At 51.7% G+C, this 23,268-nt stretch overlaps 1 protein-coding gene and 1 long non-coding RNA gene across 2 annotated transcripts in view; both read right to left on the bottom strand.

Annotated features, from left to right (window-relative positions):
- Nucleotides 1-21,788, bottom strand: part of Sox1ot (Sox1 overlapping transcript) — a 50,962-nt gene extending 29,174 nt beyond the window's left edge. Inside the window, exon 1 of the long non-coding RNA NR_027975.2 lies at nt 21,529-21,788. This is a non-coding gene — a long non-coding RNA (Sox1 overlapping transcript). The remainder of the gene's footprint in view (nt 1-21,528) is intronic.
- Nucleotides 8,004-12,040, bottom strand: Sox1 (SRY (sex determining region Y)-box 1). The gene has a single exon (NM_009233.3). The coding sequence runs from the start codon at nt 11,196-11,198 to the stop codon at nt 10,023-10,025; it is 1,176 nt and encodes a 391-aa protein (NP_033259.2). The 5' UTR covers nt 11,199-12,040; the 3' UTR covers nt 8,004-10,022.
- Nucleotides 21,789-23,268: the final 1,480 nt, after the last annotated feature.

The following is a 23,268-nucleotide window of genomic DNA, read 5'->3' as shown; positions in this document are numbered from 1 at the left end:
ATTTGCAGGAGAAATAAAACTGTATTTCAAGCCACGGCTTAAATTAAGCCATGCAAGTGTGTGAAGACACAACCAACAACTCGTGTTTCTAAATGAATCTGTGAGCTGAAGCTTAATGCTGTTGTGAACAGTGCAACATTTCACCCTGTCCAGGGTTCCCAGGCTAAGAGAAACACCTGCTGCTAGGTTTGTTATACACTTTAGACCAAACAGTTTAATATATATTTCTGTTTTGATATCTTGGCAATAATTTTAAAGCAGTATACAAAGATTAAAATAAATATTCTCACTTCACTCTTCAAAGAATAAAAATTCTCGACTGCAGGTGTGTCAGGCCTGTGGCCCATGGGTCACAGGCATCCCAGGATAACTGACTGCAGCCAGACACATTTGACAATCGAAAGTTTGGAATGCCTGCCTTATTGCTTCTTAGCCACATATGCTGCTCAGCTGAGCCCCACCAGCCTGGGGTTGGCTCTGGGTTTCCTGGTCTGCTCCACTTTCCCCATGGGAAACAGTTTTAATGCCACAATTGTTTGACTAAAAAAAAAAAAGTTTCCTAAAGCTGGTATGTCACCAGCAGCCATTTAGCTCCAAGCTCACACTGGGGCTGAGAATTACCTTCAGCGAGGACCTTGCTCCACAAGACCTCTAAGATGTCTTGAGCTGCCTGTTCTCCATGAATTAAAAACCCTGCCATGTTTCTCAGAATTTACTGTGGGGGTCCCGAGGGACCTGCAGCTTGGGGCCCCTAGGCGTAGAGAACAGGTTGGAGCAGGCAGTGTGCACAGCTCGATCTAGAGGGATGGACTCAGCAGCCTCCTGTGCTCCACGCTGACACCTCCACAGCCAGGATCCATCATGATCTGTTCGGGGTTTAGGGATTTCAAATCAGCAGGCCACACATTCAGATTCGCACAAAGAGGGTTAATAAACCAGATGCTCTTAGGAAACTCTGTTGGGATCAGCTGACATCCATGTCCACGGATCTCACAGCATCTAGCTACCTCCATGCCACAGGCCCTCAGGCTCCCTGAGCGGCTAGGTGGAATAGTACTTTAGGGGTTTGGTTCACCTCCTTTCCAGGTGCCTGAAGCCGTCTACTGCAAAGAGGGGTTCTGCCACAGGCTCTAAAGGAAAATCCATCTTAATGCTCTGCGCCATTACTCAGATCCCAGGACTCGCCAGGTGCCCAAGTATAGCAGGTCTCCAGGAGATCCCGAGGCAAAGAGCAAGCTTCCAAGCACTCAGCTGGTATTGGGACCACAGTGGAACCTCTGAGCCCATTCTCTGAGTCTACCATTTGAGGAATGAGGCACACTCCTGCCTAGCCCTGAAGTCAAACAGTTCCTCTATCCACTCTTGCAGTTCAGGGCTAGAGCCACAGCCAGGAGCTCACAGCTTTTTACACACAGAGAACACAGCAGGTGTGCTGTTCCACTGTCTACAGGTTGGTCTATACTCAGAAGGCCAAACTGTTCCACGGAAGCAGGCAAGCCTTTTCTACGCTGGTCCTGTGATCCCTGCATCCGCCCTGTGAACTCATCTCACATAAAAGATTATGTTATCTCTTGGCGGCTGCGATGTGCACAGAACCCGGCTGTTTTGGAAATTACAACTTCCTAAAATCCCAAACCAGACATGGCTGCGGCACTCACAGCATGCGGTTTGTTGACAGGCACTTGGTGATGTTAGGGTATCTGTCCCCATGTGACCTCTGGTCCCTGAGAGTACATTCATTCCGGAAGAGCTTCACTCACACCATGCCAAAGGCAGGGACTGTAAAAGCCAGTGTGGGAAGATGACCCTTTGGGTACTAAGTAAAATAAATTCTAAATAAGTCACCTGGAACTGTTATCATAAATCTTCTAAATTCTACTTGAATATCTTCCTAACAGTTTCACTTTAAAATGTAGGTTATTGACATTGATATCAAACTTGTAGCCTGTGGACTGGTTTTAAGTTTACCTATTTATATTTATATTATGTCTTGATGCAACGGAAAAGCTAATTTGACTGTGACTTTAGGTGCCATTCCATTGTTTAGAATAGCTACTGCATATGATCTATTTACATTAGAATACTAATGTGTCCTCTTTATTTTTATGCTACATGTAATTTCCCTTAGCACGTAGATCATGTGATGTATCTAAATTTCATAGTATTTTAAAAGCAACACTACATTTGTACTTTCTCCTCCCACCCCCACCCTCCAGAACGTTGAAATAAGTGATGTATTGTTTTAATTGAGCATTTTAAAATTTTAAAATGAAAAGGACTTCCCATTCTCTCTGGTTTCAAGTCTAACTTACCTGCCAGTCAGATACTGAAGTTCTTCCACAGTCTCATGGTGGTTGGACTGTACTTGTGAAAACAGTGAAGGCTACCCCACTATCACTCAAGACAAGCCAGTTCATCTGCACACAGCTCTTTCATGTACACAACTCGGGCCTGCCCATTTCACAGATGTAGATCTGATATGGTTGAGGAAAGTGATGTGGTTATTTTGTATGGGTGCCTCCATCATATGGCTAGCAGGAATGTTTTGATGCACACGAGGGTGATTTGATCCAGATTATGCATACTCAAACCTACCTGGTAAAAAACAAGGCCTTGGAAAGACTGGCCCCCAACAGGCCTTTCTTTCACTCACTCATTTCTGAAAATATTCACATGTACGTGTACGTGTGAGTGTGTGAGTGTGTGTGTGTGCCTCCCTCCCTGGTCTGCATAGGCTGCCCTTCAGGAGATCCCAGATGTATTTGGGGGTGTGGTTGGGTGGGCTGAGATAACCAGCCAGGAGTAGGAAACAGAACTCCATCACTACCTTCCAGGCACAAGATCCGAATAAAGCAACTCAAAAACTCTTCTCCCAGTACTCTTTTTTTTTTCCCCAAAAATCACCAATTGAAGAACTAAATGAGCATTTTTACAAACAACAAATTGCTGTTCTGATTTCAATAATTATGATAGCTGCTCACTTCACACACACACACACACACACACACACACACACACACACACACACACACACACACTGTCTGAAATACAGGCCTTCCTTCCAAGTGTCTTCCAGGGCCAGCGTCCAGCATCTTCCTTACTGTGCCTACCTAAAACAGAGCAGGTTCTTGCAGTCCCGCTGGTCAGCCTGTCTGGGTCCTGGTCAGAGGGATAAGGGTAAGAAGTCGCTGCTCTTGCAAAGCTCCAAGTCTGTGTCTAGTACCACAAGTCCAGTCCAAAGCCAACTTAACAAAGGCTCTCTTTAAAGTCACATCGCCACTACCACCAATCACAGTTCAGCACTGTGCAAGCCACCCAGGGAACCTTCCACACAGGGAGGACCAGGACATGTGGCTTCATGTGCTCTGGAAGGCACCCCTGTCTCCCCCAGGCCAGGCCGGATGCCTGTGGCCTGTGCTCTGGAAGGCAATTGACTGCATGTCATTTCTTCTGAGTGACACGTGTCTCACCCAGGAGACAGTGAGCCTTGTCCAGTTGATCTGAAACTTATGGGCACCTGGTAACAGTCCAGCCATGACACAGGACATCTGCCGAGCAAACAGGGATGTGACAGCTCTCTGAGAATTCCTATACACGGTGGATCATGGCATTCCCCCCTCTGCAACACCTTCCTCCTAAAATCCTGGTTCCACAGGTCACTGAATTCAAGGCTGTGTGTTACCTTTATACCTGACCATTCGTGGAGACCTTCTGCTTGCTGGGCTCTGCAGGGCGTGTCCCAAGGAACCCCATGTTTGGTGGTTTTGGCCTCACTTCTGAACGACAGATCCTAAATTGAGAAAGCTCTATTTTGTCAAGTCCGGAAAGCAGATGTCTTAGTCATCTTCTCCCTTCAGTTCTGTGTGGAAACAAAGGCCTGGGGTCCAGCTCCTTCACCCAACAGAGAGGCACGAGCCCTCCACTTAGTGACTGAGAGGTTTAGCTTATTAAAGCCTGAATCTGCTCAGTTTGCTCATTGGTTAAATATGCTCAGCTCACCTGGATGTCCCCACTTCTGCCACTTAGAAGCAAGACACTGGTCTCTTTAATTTCTTTTTTCTTTCTTAGACGATCCAGATGCTGACACTTAGGTGGCTTTTTTTTTTTTTAAATCTACAGGGAATTTTTGCCTGTGTGAAACTGGGGTCAGGTCTTGCACTGTGTGTGCCTCTTTTCACTCAGCTTGCAGACCTGACTGGAGTACCACCTCTGCCAAGTAGCATCCCTTCTTAGCATTTCCGGGGTGCTGGGAGAGAAAACACTGTCTGGGTGATGGCTCTTGTCAGTTTCCCCATTGTCAGGCCCAATCTTACGTTCCTCCACACTCACAATATTTCCCCACTGGGAACGCGCCTGACATTGCAATTTCTCACAACTGCAGCTCTGCAGTGAATGCCTAATTCCCGAAACTGCAAAATCTAACAAAAGCTGATTTTTTCCACTGATTTGACTGGCTGACTATTCCAAGGCTTTGCGTGTGGTGACCTGCTGTTCTCCACAAACAGAGTCTTTAATGTACCCACAAGGCTGTTCTGAAGTGGCCGAGGGCAATTAAATCCTCACGAGAAATCCGCAGGGCATTCAGGAAGACTCTAAGGCCACCGTCTCTGACACAGGCAAATTTCCCCAGAAGGTCACTTAGCATTTGCTTCTGCAGCATTCTGCTCTTCCACTTTGAACTTCGAACTCACAGCCTACTTTCTACCTAAGTGTGTGAGTCCACAGGGTGCGCCCACTGTGCAGGGATGTGCGAGTTTGTTATTTAAAACAAAAACAAAGAAACGCTGAAAACTGGCTCTGTCCTGTCCCTGCTGGTGGAGTCTGTTCATGTGCAGGTGAGAATTTAGAAGATTTGGCAATTTTGTGTTTTTTATTTGTCCTACCCAAACATAGGCTCTTTGTCTGTGCGTGTATATTACTTCCTTGGGCTTTTATATTTTCCACATTTGTCAAACATTATCAGTTAACCGATATCATCTCAGTAGGAATTCCCAATGGGGCGCTAAGGAGGACAAACCTATTTCCCTGTCCTCAGGCCTCCCTCCACGTTCCTGGTCTCCATCAACGTGAATAAATAGTAAATTTTGCCCTTTAGTATTTCACTCAACCAAGTCTGGCGACTAAACTGTCTTAGTAATGCCTTCCGTTCAATACCATCTCATCTATAGCTTGCAAAGACACTGTCCTTTCAATACCATCTCATCTACAGCTTGCAAAGACACGGATGGCTGTACTGAGTCTAAAATAATGCAGGGGTTACGAGAGGACCACTGAGTCCAGCTTCCAAGAACTTGCCCTTATTTTTATTTATTTATGTATTGCTACTCAAATAAACGGGACCTCTTGGGTAGAGGCCCGTGCAGCTTTCTCTTTAGACTCGAATCCCAAGGAATAGTACCCAGGAGGCACCCTAGACTTAGCCAGTGCAGACGGTTCCCTGAGAACGAAACCTTTGAAGGTAGCTAGTCACTGTCCAGGCCTAGACGCAGCCTGTGTCCGCTGTTGCCCAGAACCCAGTTCTGCCTGGAGCTGCTTGCCACTCTGTCTTTTCCTTGTCTTTGCTTGCCTGGAAACCCTGCTTCCCCTCCCCCTCTCTGCGCCCACTTGTTGCGGTCCCGCCTGGGACCTGCTTGGTTTCCCGACTGATTGTAAAAGGGTTTGGCTTGAGGCTGACCCCAGGTCAGGACTTTCTCCGCCATAACCCTGCAGTCTTTAACACACACCGCTCTTTTCTTAATTCCCCAACGGCCTTCGGGCAAGCGTGGGCATGAGTACGGTGGACGCCAAGCCCTTACTTGCCACCCCCGCAAGGACAGACAAGCTGGAAGAAAGCACCGATCGCCCTGAACCTGTGCCTACGATGGGGCGGCTGGGGAAGAGAGGGGCTGAGGAGGCGGGAAGCGGACCGAATACCAAGACAAAGGGAGGGCTTGGCAGCGCGTGGTGGAAAAGCCAAGCAAGAGCAGAGGCTGCAGACCGGAGGCTAGGGGAAGGGCAGGGATGAGAAGACTTGGTGGACAGGAAAGTGGTGAGAGGGACATGAGAGCAGAGCAAGGTGCGGGTCTCAGCGGACAGCAGAACCACAGAAGCACGGGTGACTTGGAACTCAGGAGGCAGCGTGGAAGATCCACTGGAGGCCGGCCCGCTCCCCCAGAGGTCCTGGCCTCAATGCCTGGGACGGAGGATGCTGTCCGCCGCCGCACTGCCCCGCTGGTTCTGGGGGCGGGTGAAGCTGGGTCCTGCCAGGCACAGCTGGAGAGGAAGGGCCGGGCGGGAGGGGGGAAGAGGAGGGCTGAGAAGAGAAGGAGGGGTGGTGAGGCTTCCCAGCTTCGAGCTGGGGAGGCAGGCTTGAGCTGCGCTGCAGGAGCCTGGACCAGTCCACCCGCCACCCGCCACCCCGCACAGAGGGACTCTGGCATTCTCGCCCCGGGGGCCCGCGCTGCGCCTCTCTCTTCCTTATCCGTCCGCCCTCTCAATCCCGCCAAGTGCTGCGCCAAGGCCAAGTCTGCTCTCCTCCTGAACTTTCCCAGGACTCTAACCTACGGTTAGATTCCACCGCGGGGCTCCCGGACACCCGCTGCGGAAGCTGGGTTGGGGAGAGGGCGTGACCACAAGAGCTCAGGGGCCCCGAGCCAGCAGTGCTGAACCCGGGCTGGACAGAGCTTGCTTTCCTGCGTCCCCAGAACATGAGTGCTGGGGAGGGCTTCTGGAATAAACTGGAATTTTCCGGAGACAGAGCTCGGCAGTGCCCAGTCTTTGTCGGGGAAAATGAAATGCGTGAATATGAGTGTTATTCTTCTCCCACACGCATGATTTTAATAGACCTATCAGTCACATCCCGACACATCTGCAGATCAGGCGCGCTGCGCCCGCAACTCCTTTAAAAAAATTAATTCGTTTCATCTGCCTACTAGTGCGTTTGAGGGAGGGTGTCAAAGTCTCAGTGGCAACAATAAAAAGGGGCCAGTGAGTTTTTTTTTTTTAAGTGAGCAAAGAAAGGGGAATAGGAGAGAGGGAGGGAGAGGGGCAAGGGGGCGGAGGGGGGGCGACCACCAGGCAAACCATCCCGCTCAGTTTACCCGTGGGTTAGAAGCCACCCAGGCGCCCTACACGAAGTTATGCAAACTTTATCCACGCTTCGCAAAGATCCTGCCCCATTCTCCACACAGAGTTTTAAACAAGATCGCACTAATAGAAGGAAACACCGCCCGAACTTTGGAAGTGAGTTATCTGGTAATCATAGCCATAAAAAAAAAAAACAAAAACAACAACAACAAAAAACCCTCACTTGAATAAAAATGTGCATGGCTCGGTAAGGTACTGAAACTACCCTTGAGTTGGGCTCTAAGTAAGACCTAGGAGAAAATTCTCTCCATTTATTTAAAATGGAGAAAGTTTGTCTGTCTGGATCTGGCCTCGATCTTGAGAGAAGCCCCCCCCCCTCTGTATTGTTTTCAAATTAAGTCATTAGAGAATTTCTCCTTGTCTTTCACATCAGTAGAACCCAAAGGAAGGTGGCTTGAAAGCCTGGCACAAAGAGTTCTTGTTCACTGGGTAGAGCTCAAGTAGGGAGCACAAACCTCTGAAAGTCTTGGGGTGGGGGTGGGGGCTGAGCTGTCTGATACTAACAAGATGACTAACTTTATGTGGGGTGCTTCACTTAAAGTGGCCATAACTCCTATGCACTGAGCCCTGGTTTAGTTGCCCCCAGCCAAGGCACACCAGGAACTCCAGAAGCCCAGGCAAAACAGAGGTGAGTGTGGCCACCTTTGATTCTCCCTAAATAAAGAGCAGGGTGGTGTTGGGGGCCAGTCTGCAAAGGTCTTGGCGTTTTAAGGGGGAAGTGGGTTGGACTCTAAACACTCTCTAGAATTTCCCTGAGGCTATTGGGGCATTTCTTCCTAGACTGCCACAGAGTGTGGCCTCCCTCCTGGACTCCTAAGCGGTAGGCTAAGCAGCTCTAGAAACAACAAAGCAAAACCCTAAAAGAAAAACAAAGAAAGGAAAAAGGGAGGGGTGTTCTTTTATTACCTCATCAGAAAGCAGTGGGCGTCATTCTTGAATCTCTTGCAATCACTTTAAGGAATGAGGGGTTTAAGCAAAATCATTAAATGACTTTAAAAAAAATCACACGTGTCACTTGTAATATTAGCATTTATACTGAAAGATATTCTCCAATGTAGGTTGAGCTCTGGTCTTACTGAATTGCTAGATTAAGTCCACTTTTGAATGGCTAGTCCATATTCATTCCAAGAAAAGAAATTGGGAAAAAATCAGGGGAAAGGATGCTGAAAATAGTATCATTCCCCATCTGGACTTAAAGAAAATTTCCTTCAAAAATAGAATTTCATTCTAATGTCATGATTAATTTTAAAACATATTTGCTACAGTATAACTTTTAAATGCAATATTTAATGCTGTCAGATTACTTGAAGACAAAGTTTTACAGGGAACTTTAAATTCCAGGGGGGGGGGACCTGCAATATACCAATAAACACCTAGAAAAAATATAATTAAAAATATTTAAAGCATCAAACAACCTCAAGATCTGGTCAGGAATGATAAACACAGCATTCTGTGTTTACATTCCCTGGCAATCTGCATCCCGGTTCACACAGGAGAGAGTGTGTGTGTGTGTGTGTGTGTGTGTGTGTGTAAGAAAATCGGTAGAATTATGTTGGATTTTCCCAGAGAGGAATCGGGAGGGGATGGGATAAGACCTGGGTGAGAGACTCTGTGGTGGTGAGGTCTGGGTCAGGATTGCTTCCTTGAAGCACAGGAAGATAATTTCACTTACAATTCCAATTACAGAGAAATCAAAGGCACGCTGTCTTGGCGGTGGCTGTTGTCCCTATCCTTGGCCTTGTCCCACCACTGAGCACAACCCATCCTCCTTCTGAGACCCAGCTGCCTCAAAACTGCTACAGTATGCAAAAGGCAGAACCACAGGAAAGAAATGCAAAAAAAAATAAGCCAGGGCCATGGCAGTTAAAACGCTAAACCATTAGGAAGCATTTTGTAATTACTTCCCTTCTGTGTCAACTTGAACTCTACAAAATAATCTATGGAGTTTAAGATTTCTCTTTCCCCACCGAATAAAGTCACGGAAACGCTGCACTCCGCTTGGTGGGATTTCCTTACTCTTGGGCCCTGCAGATAATTTCTCCTCCAACAGATTGCTAATTGTATTTTGAACTCATAAAACATGCATATAAAATTAGCACGTTTCGATTTCACAGGGAAACGGGCTTTTCTCTCTTAAATGTATTGATTCAAATTTGATGCATTTTGGGGGTATCTCTCTTTGTTTTTTGCTTTTAGATGAAAGACTTGCAGGCTATGTACAACATCCGACTCCTCTTCCCCCCGTATCGCAACGCCTAAAATAAAAATGTCACAACGCATTTACAAGAAATAATACAAAACAAAACAAAAAATTGGAAATGCTCGGATACAGAGATTTACAAAACCCAGAATATAACTCCACCGTCTGAGAGGGGATTGCGGTATAAATTAACCAACCAACCCAAAAGAGCGGTAACAACTACAAAAAACTTGTAAATGTTTGGATCTGCCTTACTTAGATTTATAACAAGTGAGAAGGGCTCGAGGTCCGTCACTCGGCCTCAGGCAGAAGAGCTGGCGGGAAGTAAACCCCGGAAAAAGTTACAGAGCCGGCAGTCATACAAAAGTTGGCATCGCCTCGCTGGGTTTTTGTCTTTTGTCCTCCGAAGCCGAGAAAACGCTGTGTGCCTCCTCTGCGGACGATAAATACTGTACAAAAGGTCTCATGAAAACACCAAAGTTCAGTCTAAGAGGCCAGTCTGGTGTCAGCGCCTCGGAGTCCTGGGGAAGGTGATGGGGGCAGATGTCACCTGGCGCTCGGCTCTCCAGAGCGGCCTTTTATCGAGAGCGCGGGGACCTCGGTACAAAGTCGGGCTCTGGAGGCTGGGGCGCAGGCCTCGCTCTTCGTCGCCGGGGCGCCGGCCTTAAGCCGCAGTGTCCCCGGCGTCCCCGCGGCGCTAGATGTGCGTCAGGGGCACCGTGCCGTTGACGCCCGCGCCCGCGCCCTGGTAGTGCTGTGGCAGCGAGTGCAGCCGGCTTTGGGCCGCCGCAGCCGCTGCCGCCGCCGGGTCGCCACCCTCGCCGGCGGGCAGGTACATGCTGATCATCTCGCGCAGGTCCCCGGGACACGGTGCCCGTGAGTGAGCCGGGGCCGGCGGACTGCCGCTCGGCTCCGACTTGACCAGAGATCCGAGGGCGCCCAGGGCCCCCGACGACGCGGCTGCCGCGGCTGCCGCTGCCGCCACCGCCGAGTTCTGGTGCGCGCCGCCCGCAGCGGCGGCGGCGGCGGCCGCGGCGCCGTAAGGGATGCCGCCGTAGCCCGAAGGCGACGCGCTCATGTAGCCCTGAGAGTTGGAGATGGGGCTGTACTGCAGCGCGCCCATGTCGTAGCGGTGCATGGGCTGCGGGTTGTGAGGATGCGCGTGCGGATGGTGCGGGTGCGGGTGCGCCGGGTGTGCGTGCGGGTGCGCGCCGCCCGCGCCTGGGTGCTGCCCGTAGGCCAGCTGTGCCTCCTGCATCATGGCCGCGGCCGCAGCCGCCGCGGCCACCGAGCCGGGGTAGGCGCCGTTAGCCCAGCCGTTGACATGCGCGTAGCCTCCTCCCGCCGCGCCGCCTGGGCTCTCCAAGCGCTGGCCCACCGCCGCCGCCCCGACGCCCACGCCCACACCCATGGCCACGGCCGCGCCGCCGCCACCCGCGCCGGCCGCTAGCAGCCCGCCGGCCAGCGAGTACTTGTCCTTCTTGAGCAGCGTCTTGGTCTTGCGGCGCGGCCGGTACTTGTAATCCGGGTGTTCCTTCATGTGCAGCGCGCGCAGTCTCTTGGCCTCGTCGATGAACGGCCGCTTCTCGGCCTCGGACATGACCTTCCACTCGGCCCCGAGGCGCTTGCTGATCTCCGAGTTGTGCATCTTGGGGTTTTCCTGGGCCATCTTGCGCCGCTGTCCGCGGGACCACACCATGAAGGCGTTCATGGGCCGCTTGACCCGATCCTGGTTGGCCTTGGTGCCCCCGCCGCCGCCGCCGCCCCCGCCCCCACCGCCGCCCCCGCCCGCCCCGGCCGGGCCCGAGAGGTTCGTGGGCGCCTGGGCGCCGCCGGGCGAGTGCAGGTCGGTCTCCATCATCATGCTGTACATCTGGGCGGCTAGCGGGTTCACCGGTACCGCAAAGAGAGGGCCTGGAGCATAGACGGCCGGGTGGGGGTGGGTGGGTGGAGAGAGGATCAGCCCAGAGAGACTGGGGGGGGGGGTGTGTGTGCGGTGGGTGCCTAGCGGAGAGAAGGGGGTTGGGTGGAGGCCACAACAACAACAACAACAAAAAAGAGGCAAAAGCACACGCACTTAGCGCGGGTCCAGCTCGCAGGTGGAAAGTTTCTCCCGGTGCACAAACCACTTGCCAAAGAGGCCGATGGCCAGGTTGATTGCTGCCGTCCGGTCACTCAGGGCTGAACTGTGCAAACAGGTGCAGTCGTGGCCAAGTTGAGGCTCCACTTTCTGGGTCTGAAGCGGTGCCCCTGGGCCCGACGCAGGGTTCGCTGCCTCCTCTTGTCGGCTCGAAGTCTCCGTTCCTGTGCTGGCTTCCTTGGCGGCTTCCAACTCTGGGACCGCAACTTCTAGCAAGGCGGTGCGCCGCGTGCGCTGGGCATGTGCTGGTCCCAGGTGCCTGGGGGGAGCCAGGCGCTGAGGGGGACTCGGAGGGGGGTTCGGAGGGGGCGATCGCGGTGCAGCCAGGGAGGGGGTTAGGGACAGCAGTGGGAGTGCCAACGCGAGCAGAGAGCCAGAGAGCTGTGCCGCTGTGCCCAGGACAAGCTGTCCGCTGCCTGCCCGAGGCCGTGCGCTCGGAGCGGAGGCGCACGCGGGGCCGGTGGCGCGGGGGGCCCAGCAGCCATACGCCGGGCCCGGGCTGCCATTAAATGAGCGCGCCGCGGCCAATGGGAACCGGCGGCGGCGGTGATTTGCATGGCGCGCTGGCGAGTGACGTGGGGAGGGAGTAGATACACTGGGCGCGGGCGGCGGAGCAAGGAGGTGGAGGAGGAGAGAGGGGGGGAACAAGGGCAGGAAGGAGGGGGAAAAGGGGGCGCGGGGGGGCGGGGTCACAGCCACACTGCTTCCTGAGCGCGCGCGCGCGGCGGCGACGGCGGCGGCGGCGGCGGCGAACCCAGAGCTCGCCCCCTTTGCCTCTCCCCGCCCGCGCGCTCCGAATGATTAACGATTGGGTTGAAAACCCAGAGGAAGAAAGAATCGCTGTCGGGGGAGGCGGGGGGAATACAGCCCTGGGTCGTGTTTAAATGCGCTCATTGGAGACCCAGCTCCTCCCCTGTCCCCAGCCAGCCAACTCTGTGCCCGCTGGGAAGGGGAAAGTTGGAGATAGAGGCCTCACTTTGCACTCAGCTCAGCCGGGAGTGCAGAATAACAGCGGTGCGGGGGAGATCCTCCCGGGGGGGGGGGGCTTAGGCCCAAAGTACCTCTGCTGGGTTTCAGGCCAAGCGGGGCGGCTCAGTCTCTCCCACCCCTGGCGCTCGGTGCATTCTCAGAGCCTGCAAAGGCCTTTACAGATTCGGGATCTATAATTCGGGTCTCCGTGGCAAGAGGTGCAGCGGTTTTTGTGTGGTGCTACGCTCCTAGCTCCCTAATCTACCCCGAACTTTCTTGGGGGAGGGGGTGTCTTTTAATGGAGCGGAGTGTTATAGTCAGGTGCCAATTTACTCTATATCCTCTTGAATTTCTGCGAAGGTCAAAACCAAGATCTAGCTGGAATCTTGTTACTCCGACAGTAAAAAGAAGTTTGTGGAAACAGCAAAAGAATACCTACCTAGCCTATGCTTTTCTGAAGCGATTCTCCCAGAAGCTGTTTGCCAAAGGATTTTGAAAATCGTGTGAACTCGGGTTTGCGAGGGTGGGGGTGGGGTGCGGGCGCTGAAACGGAATTGGAAGGTCCAGTGACAGGGCCGCCTTTTTGTATGTTGTTGTTTTTGTTTCTTCGTATGTTGTGAAAAAGAAAGGGCAGTTCTGGGGATGATCAAGACATACACAAATGGCCGTAATCCATGAATCTCAGAACAAATATGATTCCGGGATGTATAAGAGATTTCCAACCCCACCCCAGGCTACTTGGGATCAGACCATCATGTCCAAAAAAAAAAAGGGGGGGGGAGTTATTGTAAAGGCTTCTTCCAGAAAGACCTTTAGAGTCTACAAGTTCTTCAGATATCCTGGGGCGGGGTACAGAGGGGAGAGGATAGAGTTTCTACTTCTAAGATCTAGGTGCTTCGGGAGGTTGCTGGTGGGTAAAGCAAGCCTGGTCAGATGCCTGCAGACCGCCTCGCGTGTAATCCAGAGGCTCTTCTGATGACAGATAACCCGGATAATAGCAAGAATACAGGTGTTCCAATATGTTGGACGGTGAACATATGACAGCCCCCCCCCCCACTAACAAAAACATCTGAGGCTGTGAATTTCCTGACGCCGTTGCTCCCTTGCTATGATTATTACAGTGGTTTATTTTATTTTATTATTATTTTTTTTTATCTCAGGTTGTTACAGCACAGTACAGCCCTCAGCCCGATTGAGCTTTCATTTCAGGCCATTCAGCACTTACTAGAAAACTCATCAAATAATATAGAATTGTGCTAGAAGGGAAACATCGTTTCATATTTTTATAAACATCTAGGTCATAAACTTAGTTTTCAGCTACCTTCTTATTTCAGCCATCAAGTTTATTAAATCTTTTGATTTGTTTCACGAACTACCTACAAATATCAGTTACATTGTAAATGAACAAAAACGAATAGGACTATTGTTTAAGAATGCCGTAGAACCATTTTCCTTGGATAACTTAGGAGGTGATGGGTGTGCTGGGAGATCCGCTGTGTTAGGGCAAGTCAGCAAGACTGAAATAAAGGAAACGGTTTACAAATTATAAACTATATTATCCACTTAGCAATTGAAAGATTTCTTTCTTGTGCTTTTCAATTTAGATTTTAAACTAAATAGCCAAAGACCCCCTGAAAATGCTTTGTGTAAATCAAGCCTGGCACATTATTTTCCATATCAATGGGGCAATTTATTTTATAAACACCCTGCACTCCAGTGAGCTTTGCAGGAATGCTTTATGCCTTAGGAAACTTGGATAGATGACTTTGAAACAGTCTCATTTCTTCCTACCATAGGGCTGAACATTGTTTCCAAATAGGATGTTACTCTTGTTTTCTAGGACATCTAAATAGGAGGTAAACGGCATCACAATGCATACTGCCATGTTGGTGTTTGGCATTCTGGGAACTATTCTGCAGAAGCAAGTCCAAGCTGGTGCAAAACCTATGGGTGCCCACCTGCAGAAGTATGAAATCAGAGATGCAGGTGTAACCTGTTGCCAAGTGACAGAGAAGATTGGTGGTTGCAGTCTGTGCCAACTAAGCAGTGGTGGGCATGGTGTGCCAGACCTCCTTGTGCCTTCCATCCTGGTATGAGCAGAGGGTCCTGTCAGTGACAGCTTCTGGAAGTCTCCTTCTGTTTCCCTATCTATAGTCACTTCCCCAATGGCTTCACAGACACAAAAAGAACAGTCTACAACCAGTTTGATAAACACTTCTGTCTGCTTCCCATCTCCCCAACGGCTGGGTGGGGCTGCCTTCCTAAAAACTATATTCTTTAGGATTTGAAAACTGCACTGTGTCCAAGTAAAACTAAGAAAAGTCCAGAACCCAAGGCAAGGGATTAGTTTCACTGTTGACTGACCAATCTTTGTTCTCTCAGCAACTCAAAAATCTCATGGTGCCACTGCTCAGAATGCCAAAGAGCGACTTTACAAAGTGGCTAAGTTTTTATTCAACCTATGGTTATAATCCTTCAAAAATTCAAGTCAGCTCATTGCTAGTGGGAATTATTCTGTGTGCAGGCATGGGTGCTTGTATATGTCAGTGCTCATAGATAAATTATGAAGGCTTGTATATATGAAATTATGTGCCTACACTCTTGCACAATAGTCTTGACTTTGAAATAAACCAAGTCCTGGGTTTTAAACACTTTCAACTCGAACCCCTGACATAGAAAAACCAATACTTTGGCTCCTTTACACACACCTTTGTGCTCATGAGACCGAGAGGGCCCCTGTGGACAGAAGCCCTTGTCCTTCTTTTTGAAGGCTGGCTCTGATACATCTATATATGGGTTTTTAAGCTCAGCATTAGTCTCTCAGGCTCCAAACAAGTTGGGTACGTTGGGGACCATGCAAGACTAGAAATTATTTCATATGGGGTTCAGATTATCTGCCCTGATGACAATCTCCTCCTCGCCATGCTCAGAACATGATTCTCTCAAGGCTGGTGGAGACACTTGGAGGACAGAGGACACATAGAGGTGTCTCCTGGGAGCTCCCCGGGGCAAAGGCTTGCAGGCTCTGATGTACCCTCACAAGGCTGAGAGAATAGTTGAAGAAAGATCTTTAGCGAACCGAAATGACAGTTTGTGGGACTGAAAGGGGAAAGTTAGCAGCAGGAGGAAGAAGCAGCAGAGAAAACTTAGGAGAGATAAAGAACGTCGGAAGAGGTCTTTGAGGCCATCTCGGCCAACAGGAGGCGCAGATTCAGGGCGGAATGGAAGCAGAGTGGATCTGAGAGGCTGGGAGTCCCTGTCTCAGGACCTGCTGCAGGGAGTAGAGGGCTGCGCACTGGGCCCGAAGCCCCTAGGCCTGTCAGTGTGGACCCTGTAGCGGCGCGGGCCGCGATCGCCGTCTGCTGGCCGCCACCACCCTCTCTGTCCTCGCGGAGCTGAGCACCACGGGCTTTCACCTGTGGGGCGGGAGGCGCCCCTCGCCCAACTACTGCTACCACAGCGTCACTGGAGGGTTGACGGCCCGCAGTTCGGTGTTTGCTTTTCAGCGCGCGCCTCTGACCCGGGTCTCTAAGGGGGCATCTTTTCTCCTGGGTCGTCTCCAAGCCCTCTCAGCCGATTTCATGGGGCCCAGCCTGGGCTAACTTGGGGAGGAGGGATCTTCCCAAACACCAAAAAGGACCCAAATTCAAATTTGTGTGGTTAGTTTGTTGTTGCTGGTTTGTTTAAAAGGGGAAAGAAACAAAACGGATAAAGGGGGGAAAGTCGAAGGAAGAGAGTCACTAGCAAATAAGGAACTTTGGACGATCAGTGTCTTTATGAGCATCTCACAGAACCGAGCTCTCCTAAGTCGCTCTCAGGTTAAAAGCAAAAACTCTCTTTGAGTTTAGAGAGCCGCTTGTAACAGCGCCTGTGGGAAAATAAAGTCTAGGCTGTCAGGCTCCGGTTCCAGCCGTTCTCGTGGCGACCGGCACACACAATCCGGAGCTGCACTATGTGTGCGTGCCTGCCTCCCGGCTCTCTGGGTGGAAGCATTCGGAGAATCTCTGGGAGCTTCGAGTAGGGGCTCACCCTGTGAGCAGTACTCACACATATAATTCAAATTTCACAGCTGACCTGCTCTGAAAACCTCAATCAGCTTCTAATTGAAGGGAAAACAAAATATTGCTTCCCTACAGCAGAGCTAACGATTTAATCATTATATCAGACATTATAGCTTTTAATTAGGCTAATGCTGATACTGTATGGAAAGAGATAATTCAACACAGTTCTTGATGAATTCTGTAATTGGGTTAACGGCGGAGCAGTCGGGGGAGAGACGTCAATATTCAAGCTGCGTCTGTAGCCACCAGGTTTATGAATGAAAGAGAGGAGGAAAGCCTGGAACCCAAGGGGGCATCGAGCCCTCTCTCCCCCGGAGCTGCGGGTACTAGGGAAGAGGCGACTGAGATGCCAGCGAGGCTGGACCGCCGCCGGGTGCCAGGCCTCGCGGGTTTGGAACCGAGCGCGCCCGCTTCGTCGCGTGAAATTTTCTGACAAGAATTTCAGCAGACCCACTTTGCGAGTACACCTGGGCACCCGATTCCGAATCTCTCTACTGGGTCCCAACCCATGCCTGCAAGGAGGGCTGAGCACCCAAGCAGCCGCTAAGGCTTTCCATCCAGTGGCCTTTGAAAAGACAAGTGCTGCCTGGGTTCCCACCCATCGCGAGTGCCGGCTGGGTGTCCACAGCGCCCCTGGCACTCACACTCGACAGAAGCAACTCTACCCTCCGCAGGTACCCTGGGTGCGCCGGGCGCTGGTGGCACCGGAGGCTGTCCGCACCCATGTGTCCTTGCCGATCGAAAAAGGGCAGCTCTAGTGGGTGCCCAGGCTTGTGCCCAATGTCTTTTCCCCTTTCCAACTCTTGGCTGAGCGGGTACTTGGCCTTGGGCTAAAGGAGAAGGTTAACAATTAGAGGGTGTGGGCCCGCTTCCCTTCCTGCAAAAGAAGGGGAAGCAAAAAAAAAAAAAAAAAAAAAAATCCGTTTGCACTTGCCTGCGAAGCAAATTGTGACCCCCCCCTCCTCTTGCTTCCCTTTCTCTCTGCCAAGTAGGGCCTGGGCTAGAGATGCTATTTCAGGGTCAGCTTGCCATCGGGGCTCTACCCGGCATCTGACAGATGCCGCATTCTGCCTGGGTTGGAAATGCCTTTCCTACATTCTTTTTTGCCTCTAGATTTCTAGTACACTCAAAATTTGTGCTCAAGCCTGGGAGTCAGAATCTGACCCTGCCGGAGGAGAGGGCTCACGGTGAGCCTGGGGTTCTGAGAAGAGACATAGTCTCTGTAATTTGGTTGCGCTTTTCAGAAAAGCCACGGGCGGAAGCTGCACTTTCTGCGGTTTTAACCCAGATGTTTTCAGGGCGAGATTTTTATGTACTTTAAAATTTTCTGCCGCCGTTCTTAATTTTTCTCTTACTCTTTGGTTTAACTACATCAGCACAATATTCTCCTTCAAGATAAATATACTGTATTGTGATTCATCCGTGTCTTATTTTGTCAGCAATTACTGCAAAATTAAATGGGTCACTGTGAAAGTTTCATTTACTCAACCCCCCGTAATTAACAGTTTGAATACACCTTTTTTTTTTACATTGTGCAAAAGTTGTAATTTTCCAATGCATGTTGTGTCTTCCTGATAAAGAATGCTGGTTAAGTTCGATGTGATCATAAGGATTCAAAGCTCTCCTCCCAGGGGAGTGCTGTTGGGCTTGCTTTTCCCTACGACCAGGCAAAGCCTGTGCACAAGATCAAACTTTTCTGAACAGTTGAGCTTCACGGCCTGCTCAAATCAAAATTTGCAGAGGGTAAACCAGGGAGAACAGAAAGTGCCCGATTAAGGGACATTCCCAAGGAAACCTTTAACAGCAAGACTCTGGGCTAAGCAGCCAAGCCTGCATTCTGCTCTGCCTGGAGAGTGGAAGGCAAGGTGAGCTGAGACATAGGGGTGGTGATGCTAACCTTTTCACTCTGCCTGAAACAATGTTTCAGCTCTACAGCGAGGCTCAACAGGCCCAAAGGTGTCCATGACCAGGGATGTGTGCATGAAGCATACATTTGGAGTATGACTGCCCTCTCTCACATTCTCGCTCATTTAGCCCCCAAATAGAAAAGGCACCGCTCACAAGAGGAGACAAGTCATGAGGAATTTCTATATGAAGAGGAATAAAGTGAAACTAGAGATGCTTTTTTCCCCTTACAGGCCATCCCAGTTATTGCAAATTAGATTAGCTACACGGGCTGCAATATAAACATGGCAGGAGGTTCACGCCAGTGAAAACCCATCCACTCCAATCTCGCCTTTCATCGGAACAGCTCACATAAATCACATCTTGTCCTTTAATACACTTTTCAATGAGATTAAAACATCACTCTGACACAATTTCAAGCCCTTTCAGTCATGTGCCTTGCTTTACTTCAGAAAGTAGCTAACGGGAAAAGTAGGTCCGAGAATATCTCCAGGCTGTGGGAAGGGCTTTACTGCTCTATGAGGGGGCTAATGGAGGACCCTTTGGCCCCATCTGAACGCCATTCATCTTCCCCTTGCAAACATACAAAGCAGCTGGTCCAGCAGCAGAAATCAGATTTCCCTGGGGAGAGAGGCCTGTTGACAACTGCTTGTGCACAGGAGCCTTTGGGAGCAGCACACTGTGGACAGGAGGGTTGAGAAGGATCACAGCCACCTTCCAGGGCTCAGACGCCCTTCAGGACATTTTGGGAAGGAGCTCCAGGAAAAGGGGTGGAGAGGAGAGGTGAGGAGCAGAAAGAAGACAAGAGGGACACACAGAGAAAGGCACATACAGAGAGAGACACATAGATGGAGAGAGACAGAGAAGTAGAGATAAAGATAAAGATAGATGGATAGATACATAAGATGTGTAGGGTTTCCGGTAGCCTTTGAGTACTAACTTAGGAGTGAAGGGAAAAAGAGGTTATTTTTCTATAAAATTGGCTAAGGGCTCAGATCAGCACCCCTTACTGTCCCCCAGAAATGCCTCATCTCTCCCTCAGGGACGGGCTACTTCTGGGTCAGACATTGACCCTGGATTTCAGAAGGACAAAGAACCCTAGCAGGCAGCAGGAGAGGGGTGTTTGAACCCTATCTGTTCAGTCTTCAAGATATCTAAAATTGCGTGTCTAACTGAATGCTCAGGCATATCTTTTTCTGGAAGACAGACTGGACACAGCTCATCCCATCTCCCTCTGGATTCAGGTCGGCCACATGGAGTATTCTCTCTCTCTCTCTCTCTCTCTCTCTCTCTCTCTCTCTCTCTCTCTCTCTCTCTCTCCCTCCCTCCCTCCCTCCCTCCCTCCGTCCTGCAGTGTTGGGCTCATTGCTGGGAGCAGCGGGTGAGACTACAAACCTCGGAGGCAGAACATCTGTGGGAGGTTTCTCCTGAGGGACCACTTCCCTCCACCCCAGTCACCCTTTCCAGCCTCTTCCTCAGTCTTTAACTCCCAGGCTCAATCGCTTTAGTAGGGCCCAGTAGGAAGCCACCTGGTGGCTTTCTGTTCAACTTCACTGAGCGCCCAAACATCTCCCGTGGGAGTCCTTGTTCAGGTAGTGCTACAAGGTCTGCCTTGCTCTGTCCTAAAACTCCTAGGTGAGGAAACCTGACGGAGTGCAGGAGGGGGACAACTCTCTTTCCTCTTTCCTGAGGATGCTGAATTTGACCACAGTCAGTGTTCACACCCCAGCTCTACTGGGCCTGTGGCCAGTGAGGGTGTTTCCTAGCAGCGACACCCACCCGCCAAGCTGCAGGAGATAAAACTACTGAGGACCAAGTAGGACTCTTCTCTCCAGCGGGAGGGAAAAACCTCCTCTGAACCTATCAGGGTGCAATGAAAGCAGCTACCTTCCAAGCCCAGCTTTCCACAAAGGGGCATCCAGAACGCGGGGCGGGGCGGGGGGGGGGGCTTCGCACTGCAGGAAATCAATGGCAGAAAGCGGGCCTTTAATGGGTTAATTGACTGGAGGCCTCTATCGCCTTCAAACACCTGTTTCCTGCCAGTGGAGGCGGCCTGTCTGGTCCCTGCCTAGGTCGATGATGTGTCTGTCCGCCTTGCTCGCTCATCGACTCTAGCCCGTGCCGAAAATCCATTTCACCTCTGAAAGACGCTGACTACTTCCGTCTGCCTGCTACTGGAACTGGGTAAAAGAGGGTGCAGATGAGGGTGGTCAGCGGTGTCCTAGAGACTTCTGAGTGTGCACAAGTTTAACTAAAAACAAAAAACAAAAACAACAACAACAACAACAAAAACCCAAACCAAACCCTAATGGTGCGTTTGACGAGGGAGGACGCCACCACCTAGGCTGGGCCTTTATGCCAGGGTCACCCCTACCTAGGGAGGGCCCTCGAGGCGTGCAGTCCTCAAGATCAGACTGCGGGAGTCCTCCTCTCGCCGGCGCACGACCTCCACCGCGCCAGTGCGGCTTCTGGGCAGGGACCGGGTCCAAAGGCACTCTGCGAGTAGAGGGCTCCCGGCTGATTGATTTTTTTTTTTTTTGTAGCAGAATTAATACAGTCAAGTCTGTCGGTCAGTCAAAGTAAAATTGATTCTTTGCCCAAAACACCTCTCACTAAGTGGCACACGCTTCAACATGTTAATTTTTTGAAGGTAATTTCAACCCGTGGGTTTAGTTCTCGATGCTGCCTCGGGTGGTGGCAAAGAGCCCGCAGCCTGGCCTCGGTAGGGCCGGGGGCGGGGCGGAGGCAGGCGACCTGAAGGAGTACCGCCACCCACTAAATCTTGCCCCCGTAGCCACAGGGCTCGATCTCCCTTCTTCTCCATCTTGAAGGGCGATCCACCTAGACAAGGCGTTGGGCCGTTGGGCGGTGGCCAATCCGAAAGGCTAAGGACCGGGGAGGAGTGAACTTACAGATAAGAAAATGACCAATGGACCCGCGAGACCGCTCGGAAGCTCATCCCCCCCCCCTTACCGGGCCACTCTCCACAGAGGCCAGCAGGTTGCGAGCACCCTGCACAACCTCCCGGAAAGTATCGATGGAGACCCGCGTCCATCCTTGCGCCTCTCCCGCCACCAATCCCTGCTCGGCCGGTGGAGCCCCCGCGCGCGAGTTCGAGACACACTTACAGTTAGTTCTTCCTGCAGCCCGCCGGGTCCGCAGCGCTTGGCCCGCCTGCACCTTCGCAGCCCTGTCTGGTTGCGGGCCGCGTGGGACCTGGGCTCCCCGCAGGCCAAGCGCACGCGCTGAAGCCCGCGGACCCCGGCCCGGCCAGGCTCCGAGCAGCGACGGCGCCCGCGCCACGCGCACGCACACTCACACGCGCACCCCCGCTCGCACACTCGCTCGCACAAGCTCCTTGCTCCTCGTTCGGCACACACACTCGCAGACGCACACACTGCAGGCGAGAGAGACAAGAAAATGAAATTTATTATTGATAGAAAAGACTCGCAAGACAATTTCAGGTTATTGTTTCTCTCTGGAAAAGGGGGATCCCGCCACATAATGAAGCGCCTTTTGTGTGGCACTGAACAATACCAAACAAGTATTCTAATAAATAGCCGCGTTTTTGTTCCTGCTCGGCAGTGAATAGAAGGGAGCCGTTGCTTCGCGAGCAGCTGGGACGCCGAGCCGAGCGGGGAGGTGGAGCCGCTGCTCGCCCTCCTCTAGCCGCTCCCCAGCCGGGTCCCCGCCGCTCCCTATTCGCCGGCGCCCGCCGCCCCTCCCGCTGGCCCGACCGCAGAGGTTCGGGACCCTTGGACCATAGGGATTCCTCCCCCTCCTCCAGAGACGATGGCACCCCCTATCCCTGTCAGCAGTCACTTGTGGCATCCCACGGGCGGCGACTGTCACCTGGAGCGGCTTTCCGGCTTTCCCTACCTCTTGCAGGAGGGACGCCCCCACCCGCACTCCTGAGTCAGCGCGGTCATTGCGCGGGATCTGAGCCGCGCGCCCCCTCCGCCCCCACCGCGTCCTCGCAGTGGGTTTTTTTCAGCTCTGCTCTCGGCTGGAGCTTTGTTGTCTCGCCGAGGGGACACCTTGGACGTGGGCGCTGCGCCAGGCCTCCCCCGGAGCAGCGAGGGCAGGTTTCCCCCCTCCTACGATGCGCTCCTCAACCCCACCCCCCTCCAGTGCTCGCTCTACCAAGGGCAGCAACAGAAGGAAAGACAGAGTCTAAGGATCAGTGTGTGAACACAAAGCTCTCAGGTTAAAAAAGACAAGACGAAGAAAAAGGAAAGAAAAGAAAAAAAGAAAAAGAAAAAGAAAGTCGCCCAGACAGGAGTCTGTCAGGGTGCACACAGGGAGAGGGAGTGGGGCGGGACTCTCAGGGGCAGTAGCCATTGCGTGGCCAGCCTGTCTGCATGGGTGGGGGGGGGGCACGACCCTCCCAACACTCTGTAATCCCCTCCTTTGGCGGGTCCCTGACCCTGGCCTCTGCAAGGCTGGAGCTGCCGACCAGCCCACCGCTAAGCAGGGTGAACGGCCCGGGACGGGATGCAGCTCAGGAGAGAACCTCTGAGAAGGAGCCCGGCTGCAGCCGCTCAAGTCTGGCTTTCAGTTTCTCCTCGCTTCCAGGTCTCTCTTTCCCCTTTGGTCCCTAACTGTAGGAAGGTGTCAGCACTTTGGACTGGAGACCCAAACCCTCTGCGACACCTAGGAAATGTTCCAGGAGCAAACTTTCTTTTTTCTTTCTTTTCTTAAAGGGATGATAACTCCCAAAGCATTTACAATTCACTCTCAACCTAAGGAAAGACGTTCACTTTATATATATATGTATGTATAAAAATTGTACAAACAAAGCACACGTGACAGTACCAGTGTTTGCTCACCCGGTCGGGGTGCTGGCAGTGTGTACTTATCTGAAGCAC

The sequence above is a fragment of the Mus musculus genome, chromosome 8 (genome assembly GCF_000001635.26).
Source record: "Mus musculus strain C57BL/6J chromosome 8, GRCm38.p6 C57BL/6J".
Classification (NCBI taxonomy): Eukaryota; Metazoa; Chordata; class Mammalia; order Rodentia; family Muridae; genus Mus; species Mus musculus.
The sequence above is the reverse complement of the archived record's forward strand: the minus strand, read 5'-3'. Positions and strand labels throughout refer to the sequence as shown.